Genomic DNA, 11206 nt, shown 5'->3' with positions numbered 1-11206 from the left:
GGTAACCATAGTCCTCAGATTGGACAGATAGTCTAGTTAGCTGTCTGGATTTACCCTGCAGAGATCTGAGGACCAGGTCACCATAGTCCTCAGAAAACCACCTGAGGTTAGATATAGACTAGTTTACACTTTACATACCGGCCACTTGTTATTGTTATAAGACCAATGGTGGAATCTAAGTACATTTACTCAAATATAAGGTACTTTTCATGTTTCTTCTCTTTTCTACTTGAACTCCTCTACATCTCAGAGGAATATATTGTAGTTTTTACTCCACTATGGACATTATACTGCATAATGAGCACTTATACTTTTCATACTTTAAGTACATTTTACTGACATTGACTTGTTATTTAAGGTTTTGAAAACTTCCAACAGACAAAATTTGAGGTGAACCTTTTTACTAACTTAACTGAAAGACCGGTATTAGAAATTTAAAAACAATTGTACAAAAAGGACAAATATTGAAGAGAATTAAAGATTTCCAGGCAGAGAAAAATTGATGCGCGGTCACTGTGTGGAAGGCAGGTGTGCAGATACACACTGTTGGATTTTATTTTTATCATCCACATCGCTCCCAAAGACATAGATGTATTTTTTCCTCTGTACTGTGACTCTTTATTACAGAAGTGGGTGGACACACACACACACACACACTGTTTTATAGGTACAGTTTTTTTCCGATTGCTAAACAACTGGAGCTACATGTGCAAATCTCTCAAAACCGGCTCAGTGCACCATACACTACACACAACCTTCACTGATGTAACACACACACACACACACACACACACACACTGTCACTCAGAACACACCGAGAGTAAAAACACTGGCATCAAAAAACAATATACAAAATACTGACTTTTACAGTTGGTACAATTTGAGTGACTTCACACTACTCAATAGTTTCTTTGAAGAAAAGCTATAGATTTGATGTAATATACCAATTTTCACGTAAGGTTAACAAGAAGGAATGAAAATCAGCAGTTTGCTTGCTTCACGATAGTATTTTGTCTCTAATAATTTAATGATTACTGGGAAAAAACTAAAGGTAGACACAGTATCAAAGAATAGTGTGACTGGTCCTGCCTTTTGCATGTTTGCATGTTTTTGTTGTACTGCACATTGCTGCAGCTCCTCTTTTCACCCTGTGTGTTTGGGTCTCTGTTTTAGCTCCAGGGTGAGACATCTCACTTCTATACTATCTTTGTTGGGAGCTGCACGTGCTCAGTAGCTCGGTAAGATCCCATCAGCTAGATAAGTATTGAACATTTTCGTCACATTGGATGTCTTTATCACCTCTAAGTAGTAATGAATGTGGGGTTTTACTATAGTAAAGGTTTATATAGTATAGTATGTGTTTTTAACATTTAGTTTTTTTAATAGCTGTGTATGTAACCTCAGACAGGTACAGTGTGTAATGGTTTGTAATTCTTATTTGGTGTTTGCATACAAAACAAAACGTATATGTTCAATAACTAACCTAAAGCAGGTGTTGTGTTGTGGTTAAGCCATGGCACACGCGTGTGTAGAGATTTGGAAAGTGTGTTCAAGCAATGAAGAACGAACTAGTTTGGTCCACATGAACTGCTGCTGTGCAGACTGTAGTTAGAGTGTTGCACGTTACTCCAGTTGTGCGCATTGTCGTTTAGCTATAAAAATAAAACTGTCAAATATTAATAAAGGGAACTCTTAGAAAATGAGAATGAAACAGGTTCTAGAATTAGAGTTTTACTCCCTCTGTGTGTTTAGTTTTTAATCAAGAATCTGATTTTTTAAAGATTGGCTCATGAATAACATAATAACATCTAACGAGGATGCTGCTGGCCCTTTATTAAAGTGTGTGTGTGTGTGTGTGTGTGTGTGTGTGTGTGTTTGTACGTTGATTGAATAATTGCTACCCATGAGCACTCTCCTCTCCGTCAGTCGTCACTCTTTCCAGTGGCTGATTAACTGGAGTAGTTCTTCATCCTCCTCACACCAACCAAACCGCATCCAAGATTTGTTGATTTAAAACTCAGGTCTTCATCTTCTTCCTCTCTTCCCTGTCGATGTCTGTTTAAAGACTGTTTGTCCTAATGAGGCTGATTACCTGACGGACTGATGTTTCGTAGAGGTCTACTGAAGAGCCTGGAGGTGGATCAGTTTTTGCGTAGTGATGCTGCAGCCGCCTCCACTCTGATCCACACTCACCTAGACGCTGTGCTGTGCTGGTTCATCTGCTCGTTCACATGTTGAACTGAGCTTGGACGTTCATCTTTGAACTAAGGGTGTAACACACACATACATATACATTGATCTGGAACGATGTATCGATACAATCCTTATTGATCCAGTACCATCAAAGGGAAATTGATATGGATAAGCTACGTACCGTCATCTTTAAGAAATTCCCACTTTATTTCATTCTTTCTATTTTAAATATAGGATATTATATAGAGTAGTTGGTTTTTCATTGAAAATGTCAAGAAGAGCTTACTAACATTTAGTTGCTTTTTGTAAATATATACTGTATAATTGCAACTGATTGTGTTAAATGGACCTACTCCATAGGTTGCAGGCCCCTGAATTGAATCAAATAGAAATCAGATCATGGCAGACTTTCTAATATCAGTAAATATTGTATTGTTGTCCAAAGAATACATATGACATCGTATTGTGGTTTGCACCACTGCTTTGACATTGAAAACGGCGGTTGACAAAACAGTTTCCACCAAAAGATCCACTCAATGGGTCCCAAATAACTGTTTCTCTGGGAGAAATCTGATTTCTTTAATCCCTAACTGTGTTCATAGGAACCAGTTTACATGATGTTAAAGAAACCAGCTTACTGCAGGAAGCCGACTGTACCTGGTTGTCTGTTCGTCAGAGCTGAGATTTCTCCTCTCACAGCTGACAGGCGGCGTCCTGCATCAACACCACCGAACCCCTCCGCTCGCTCCTTCCGTCCTGCGTTCTGGTTGGTCGTTTTCAGACGAGTCGGCGCGCTCTCTGAATAATGAAGTCTGTCAAACCGCCACAGACCTTAACCAAGCTCCCTCCTCTCGGCCCTGCCTGAGAAGATTCTCCTCCAGTGGGAACCTGTTGTTTTAAAAATGGATAGCAGAGCGAGGATCGTTGGATCGTCGCCTCTCGGGCTCCTGAGGAAACACACACACACACACACACACACACACACACACACACAAACACACTGCTTCAACACTTCAGAACTCCGCTCTGCGGCTTGAGGCTTTAAACTCGCACAAGCAAAAGAGGGCACATCACACCTGTTTCAGCATCACTTCACCGGTTACCGTTCATTTTAGAATTTATTTTAACCCTTGAATGGTATTCGGGTCAAATTGACCCATTTCAAATTTTTACTAAAAGAAAAATGGTACAAGTAAAAAGAAATTCTACCTGAAAATCAACAGCCTTGCCTTATTTTCTGTGATAAACATGTATTCCTGACTTTAGAATTCAGAACATTATTCTGGATATGACACTTATGGTTTTTTCTATAGTGGATTTTAACATGAATTATAGCCTTATGACAAAAAATGAACCCCACTTCCATTTTTAATTGTGAGCTAGTATAGTAGAGACTGATTTGATTCCCCTAACATATGTTATCTCAGTTGTTTACAATTGAGATACAGACTTTATCTCAATTTCTAAGACTTTAAGAAGATTTTATGTCTGACTTCATACAGCGTCACACTTCCTCCTGGAGTCTGAGGTCATCGGGTCAGATGTTTGTGGTCCCCCACCACTCATTTTAAAACCAGAGGGGACAGGTCTTGTCAGGCAGTGGCCCCCAGGCTGTGGAGGCATTGCTGCTCTCTATACATTGTTCAGATGTTCAAATTCTTCTTTCTTTTTTTTTTTTTTAAAGCAGTTAAAGGCTTTTAGTTAGACACAGCCTTTTATGGCTGTCTGATTTCATGCACCTATGTTTTCTGTCTATATTATTTCAATTTATTGTTAAGCACTTTGTGATTTGTATCTGTTAAATGAATTGACTTCACTTACTTTTATGTTGACACAACTTTGAGCTATTTCATTAGTTTCCATTGGACATTTAAAGCAACACTAACGCAGCAAGAACTTTTCCCGCTTTGGTCCCCCTACAGGTATGAAGCGGAATTGTCCATTACATTATGTAACATTACATTACATTATGTTACATTAAATTACATTATGTTACATTACATTATGCAAGTTTGCCAGACTGGGTAGCGGATTTGTAGTTTCAATGAACTGGACAATGTAATGTAATGGACAATTCTGCTTCCAGCCTGTAGGGGAACCAAAGCTGGAAAAGTTCTTTAGAGGTGCTTAAAGTTAATAAATGATGGTTTGGGCATGGCTGGCCGAGTGGTGCGATGTCCAAGATATTAAAAGGGGGATTTATTTTTTTACCGTAATGAAACCCAGTCAGATAATCAGCTTCATTAAGACAAACGGTCTTCAGTCAAACAGACCGACAGGGAAGTGAAGAAAGAGATATTTTAAAAATCAACAAATCTTGAATGAGGTTGGATTGGTGTAAAATAAGTATTCACTACCTTGGACGTTTTTACGTTTTACAACACTAAATTGACGGGGTTATAGCGGCCTTTTAGCAATAAAACTACTTGTTTAGGATAACATCTTAGTTTGGATTTAGATGTTTTTTCCATAACTTACATACCGGACGTTAGTTTAGTACTTTAAACTTGGTTTCACTCGCAGTGCCGTAGTCTACGTGACATGCAGGTATACGCAGTATATCCTCTAAAAACGTTTTCCAGGATTTCCATACACCACTTAAAAATGTGCAATGACGTGCTAACAACAAGATACTTAATATAGTTTTAATATATTTTGAATTGTTATCTATTTATTTTTCTTCGCATAGGCTAAATGAAGCTATTTCCCCCATAAATTGGTTCATAAAAGGCTGATCAGTTTGGGTTTATATGTAGATAAATCTTGGATAATGCATCTGATATGTATTTCTTTACGTTTTGATAATTCTGTAGACTAGACTCTTAAAGGCAACAGAAAAACAGCCTTAATTAACAGAGCCTCCACTCTTTATGGACCCATTAATTCCTTCTTTATAGATCTTTTTAGATTGAGGTAGGAAAGAGTGCACATGAAATATAAACAAGGTAAAAATCCATGATATACACAATGCCAAAAATATAAACAGATTAACAGTAAGGCTCAGAGATATTCATAAGAAGAAAATCATAGTAACTATATGATATTACACACATCATTAATCTTTATTTTAATGTTAATATTGAGATCATTTCAGCTAAATGACAGCATGATGGACTCAAGCGGGAAGCAGAGGATGCTGGGAGAAGATGTTTGATCCTCTGAGCTTCAGCTGATGAATGACACGCTGAAACTCTCTCTACTCTCATCCTAATTTGGTGGATGAATGGCGGCGAGTTATTGCGTCTGCCGCCCTTGAGAAAAATCTTTTTTCATTTTTAAAGGGATCTTCGCACGCCCGAGCCAATCTGCTAATGAAGGACGGCAGATGTGATTGCCTTGCTGGGAGGTAAATTAAATTACAGAGACTCGGCGCCAAGTGGGCGGACCGACACGAAGCCCGGCTGTGTTTACACGAGGAGCGCGGCGAGCATTCATTAAAGCTCAGAAAGCAGGATCGGAGGAACAAATTACGTTGGATTAGTCCCGAGGAGGTTTTAAAGGCTCACAATGACTACAGAAAACGCAGAGGATTTAATTAGAGATGTATATAATGAGTCTGGGTGATGCTCCTCCACACAGTCTGATGTCTACACCTTGATGGATGGAGAGGCTTTTTAAACGAATGCCAAGGTGTATTTATGCTCCCTTTACGTACAAAAAGACACACGTTGAGGGTGAGATTTGTGAAAAAAGCGGAGTGTTTTTAACAAAACTAAACGTGAAAAAATGGAATCACCCTTTCAATACCAAGGATAAGTTACCAGGCATGCCTAAACACTTGTTTATGCCGTTTGCTGTATAGACACACACACGCTGCTAGATGTGTACAGATAACACACCACTTGGCTTAAGAAAGTCGCCGTGTACGTTTATGCAAAGTCCTGATGTCTAGACTAGGTCCACTTGTGGAATACCTGCAGAACAGGGACAGGGAGTAGTTCTTTTGGAGATCATGGTGAACAAGTGTGTGTTGTAGCATTGTTTTGCCATTGAGAATGATCTAGCATGCTAGCGCTAGCATGCTACGGGTAGCCACCTCGTCTCTAGTGACGTAGAAAGCCGTGCAGATGTTGAACAGCTCACCCGGAGACTGAAGCCAGAGGACATTCAGAAACCGGATCTCACTCAGAACAGCATGGATACTTATTATTCCAACTTTGTATGCGTGTAGAAGCACCAGAGACACAAAATAACACCCCAAATCCCAGAAAAGTTTTTTTTTTCTTCATAATATGGTCACTTTAATACATACGCCGAGGGGAGCTTATTGCATGGCGTCTGATGTTGAGAGACACTGACCACGCATGTGTGTTTAATGAGTTGGGAGTAAGGGGGTCGGGACTCTGCAAGTCTGAGCTAATGTCTCCTGTAGTCAGGTGTGCTAAACAATCTGCGATGCAGCAGAACATGCGATCTGCAGCAGCTCGCCGCATTCCTCTCTCAGAAATAGACTGCGGCCAAGCTCGGCGTCCATTACTCGCGGATTCAGATTTTTTGGGGGGTTTTATCCCTTTAGTAGATTGAGATAGTTAACCAATGTGAAAGGGTGAGAGAGATGGGGGACGACACGCAGCAAAGGGCTGCAGGCTGGATTAGAACCCCCACTGCAGGACTCAGCCAACGTGGGGCAAGTGCATTTACTGAGTGGGCTAAAGGCTACCCCGAATGTCAGATAATCTCAATGAAATTAGCCTGTTTGACCTTGGAGGTGTAAGAAATATAAACTAGATCAGCACACAGGAACTTTTGTCATGTATTCACTTTCTTGCACCTTTGACCCCCGAGACATCCGACCAATAAGAGGAGGTTTTTGCTTTTGTAACGACGCATTTCGGTTGAAAAGGCTGAAGAAGGTTTTTAAACATCTGTCGGCTCCGGGAAATATTAAAAATGAATTTATAGCTCGATTTGTAATATTTTAAGAAGCTGCAGCTTTGGAATATTAATGAGATGATTGATGGCTTGTTTTTTTTTGTCTTCAGAAGTGAAATCGATAGTAATGCAGCTCATTGTTTCTCTTCACCAGCCGCAATTCATCATGAGGCAATTATGTCGTAAATAAGACCTCCTGCTTCCCAGTTTACTGCAAGCTGCAGTTTAATCATGGGAACAGCAGATAACACACACGCGCACACACACACACACACACACACACACACACGCACTTTCAAACAGTTGGCCTGGCTGTCAAACGGTAAGAAAATCTGCCTACCAACACCTCTGAAGCTTGACAAGAACACGTTAAATCCAGTTTGTCATGACACATGGGTGTTATTTGCCGGGGGGGCGATGTAACCCCCCAATAAAACTAAATCAAAACTAGGCTTCATCCAAGTCTCAGATCAAGACTGTTGGGTTTTTTTCGGAGTAGTTTTTTATTTTTTTACATTTTTTTGAAACCTTTTCTCACTTCTCTAGAGTTTTTAGTGTGTGATTTTTAAAGGTATTTTTCACCTTTCTTGAGTCTTTTTTTTCAAAGATTTTGTCGCATATTCCAACATTTGTCAATGTTTTTTATTTTATTTTTTCCACAATGTTTTGGGATATTTTTGTCTCTTCTTAACACACGCGGACCTGTCCTCCTAGATACTGGAGATCTCAACTGGGTCTTTTTGGCAGATTTGGTATCTTTGGACACTTTGAGGTCTTAAAATGAAGTTGTGAGAGTTTGAAAGAGCCGCAGTAGCTTTTAGGTTGGAGTTGAAGAGGTTAAACCGGCTCCCTGCTGTTCATTTTCTTTCATCTTTTCAGCTGAAAGCATCTCTCATCCATACATGTTCATCACAGTGTGCGGAGCGAGGGTGTAATTCGCCGTTGCGAAGGTGTAATCAGGCATCGCAGCAGCGAGCAGAACTCATTTGTGTCTCGCTGCATCGGCTCGCCTGGAGTTCTCTCTCTTTTACTCTCAACATAACCGTCCTTGAACAAAGTGTGTGACTTTACCTGTCTGTCTGTGTGTGTGTGTGTGTGTGTGTGTGTGTGTGTGTTTGTGCGTTGAAGCCTTCTCTCTGGTTGAAACCTGCCGCCGTACTTTGAATTTATTGGTACGGTCAGAAAAAAGACAGAGGAAGAAATCACAGTCTGCTCACTTAGACAGAAATCCAATTCTCCTTGGCAAGAAGGACAGCTATTTACGTTGAACGCGAACACGGTGCGATGCAAATTCAGAGTCCAAATGTCATGCAACTGTTTTTGTGTTTTGTTTTTTTAAGAACAAAAAGACTGAAGCTGCTTGTTTTCACCTTGTTTTCTGCTCAGATAGAAACTCTGTCAGCTGTACATATTGGGTTTTCCATTTATTTCACTACTTTAACTCAACACTGTCAGAAAAAGGCGAACAACGCAGCTCCATTTAGTCTAAGTTACAGATTTAGCAAATGTTCCCCTAAAAGTACCACAAATGTTCCTTTAAGGTACAATATGTTTTATTTTTGGATGTTACCTGTTTGTGAGATCCTGTGATTAAAATCTTTGACTGTTTTACGGGCTGAAATAAATGGCTGAAAGTCAATTAGAAGTTGTTTATCTTTTATTTCTTTCACTAAAGAAAATGGAACCTTTTTTCCCCTCAAACCAAAAAAGTTGTCCTCCGGGTCAAAAAAAGACAAATACTTGACATTTTTGTCCCTTTTAGTTTTCACTAACACCACCTCACTAACTTTACACTACTTTTTGGAATTCATGGTCAATAACCCTCATTTATATAGATTTATACCTAATATTTGAGTTAAAAAAGCAGAAATTAATGATTGATTTGAATTATTTTGACTAAGGAATGAAAGAGATCAGTTGTATTTGCAAAGAGCGTTGTATGGAATCCAATCCCAGTTTTTGTGGTAATTTGGTTAAAAAGAAACCCATATTTCAGATACAGACATGTTTTAAAGCGCTCAAATTTGCTCAAATTTGACCTGAGGACAACAGGAGGGTTAAAGGTACGTGATGGCTTTGTTACTGGGCCGGTACCTTAATGGGGAACTTGTTCTCAGGAACCATTCGGTCAAAACAACTATGAAATGTTAAGAACTGTAATTTGTAATTCGGTTAAGGTCAAGAAATGGTGATGGATACTTCAGAGCTCACGAGGCCAAAGATTTCAGATTGTTTGCAGCTTTACGACCTCTGTCCACACACAGATGTCCATACCAGAGAGACCGATGAACATCAGAATAACTGGGTTTCTAAAGTCTTCTTGTCCTGCGTCGGCCAGTTGATCGTTTTTTTTTTTTTTTTAAGGTATTTTTCACCTTTCTTGTGTCCGTTTTTTTCAAAGATTTTGTCGCATTTTCTGACATTTGTCTCTTTTCATCATTGTTTTTTTAGTTTTATTTTCACAATTTTTTGGATATTTTTGTCTCTTTTTTCCAATACATGCAGACCTGTCCTCCTAGATACTGGAGATCTCAACTTGGTCTTTTGGCAGATTTGTAATCTTTGGACACGTTGTGGTCTTCATATGAAGTTGTGAGAGTTTGAAAGAGCCGCAGTAGCTTTTAGGTTGGAGTTGAATGGGTTAAACCGGCGCCCTGCTGTTCATTTAGGATCTATTCCTGTAACCTAGTGTCCACTTCACGCTGACCCTGCGCTGAAAGCTCCCTGAAAACAGTGACATTTCAACACTTACACTTTAAATACCAACCTATCGGTATCGTCATCCGGCTGGTGGAGCTGATTTATTGTGACGGATGGTTATTTGTGTCCTCCAGGTCTCCTGACAGCGGCGGTGAGGACACTCGTTCTGCAGAGAGAGAGAGAGAGAGAGAGAGAGAGAGAGAGACTGGTTCCCATCGTCCATCGGCCCCCTATCATCACCAAGGTCACCAGACGCTAACAGAGCCGAGGGCCGGGGCGCGGTCACTTCCTGCCTCATGCTCGGGTGAACTGTGCAATCTGCTGCCGGAAGTTCTTCTTCTTTCTGGAGGGAGGGAAAAACAGTCTATTATCCAGGAGACTTGCAAAAAAAAAGAGGAATATTATGATGAGCTGCTGGATGGATTTGTATCGTCGTTTGGAGACAAAACTCTGTTTCTTTCTACAGACCAAAGATGAACAGAGCCGACAAGGAGACGTTTTAAAGACACAGCACCACATCTCCGTAAAGACACAAACACATCGTGATGTCACACAGTGAGTGACTTAAGTGAGCAAAAGTTAAATTGTATGCTTAGTTAACGATATAAACACGTCTCGATGTTTCTGTCAGGACAGATGTTCACGTGGCAAACATCAGTTGGGTGGAGAAGGTGGAAAAAACAACGAATGAGGCATTTTTAGGATGAGAACATGAAACATTGTGCATTTTTATCAGAAAGTGAAGATAGATTTCAAAACAGTCGACAAAGCTCCAAATCTCAGACTGTGTTTCAGGTGCACGTCAGTGACAAAGATCGAAGAAAAGAAAAACCATGGCACTCACAGGAATGTTCTTATTTAACGTGGACAGAATCTCGTTAAATAAACCCACATTAAACGAGATTACTTGTCTGTAAGAGCCGGAGTTTTTGTTTTCTTTGATATGTCCAAAAGAAAATGTAATCCTGGACAAGATGGAAGTTCATTTTTAGGAGACAGGGCTGACTTTAATATAATTTCCAAGATTGTAACTAGTTTTTGTGAAAATAAGACATTGTTCTTTGGTAGGAGGACATGAAGAAATCCAGTGAGCAACAAGAAAAAAATCCAAAGCACTCATCTTAAAAAAAGAAGAAGTTAAATGCCATTATTACATCTGGTATATTCTAGATATGTTTTTAATGCTCCATGTACAATGAGCCAGATGTAATAAAGATATTTTACCTGTTTTCGAAAGGTTTTCTCTTGATTCTCACTAAATATTTTCCGAGATGTTGGATTCCAGTGAGCAAAGTTTCCATATGTTCACGATAAAAGCTGCAGAACTGTGAATGATGAGTGGCTCTTCTCCACCGGACTACATCATGCATTCAGTCAGATGTTACATTCTCCAGTGGACAACATGTCGACGACATGCCGTCACGGAAGGTTTTAATGAAGC

The 11206-nt window shown here is 39.8% G+C and overlaps 1 protein-coding gene across 1 annotated transcript in view; it reads left to right on the top strand.

Moving 5' to 3' along the window:
• The window catches only part of LOC117949771 (chemokine-like protein TAFA-5), a 42279-nt gene extending 32014 nt beyond the window's left edge, over positions 1–10265 (top strand). Inside the window, exon 4 of the mRNA XM_034880311.1 lies at positions 9900–10265. Coding sequence (XP_034736202.1) covers positions 9900–9908 — 9 coding nt within the window. The 3' untranslated portion in view covers positions 9909–10265. The remainder of the gene's footprint in view (positions 1–9899) is intronic.
• The last annotated feature ends 941 nt before the right edge of the window (positions 10266–11206 follow it).

Source organism: Etheostoma cragini, chromosome 8 (assembly GCF_013103735.1).
Source record: "Etheostoma cragini isolate CJK2018 chromosome 8, CSU_Ecrag_1.0, whole genome shotgun sequence".
NCBI lineage: Eukaryota > Metazoa > Chordata > Actinopteri > Perciformes > Percidae > Etheostoma > Etheostoma cragini.
This window is presented reverse-complemented; position numbering and strand designations above follow the sequence as displayed.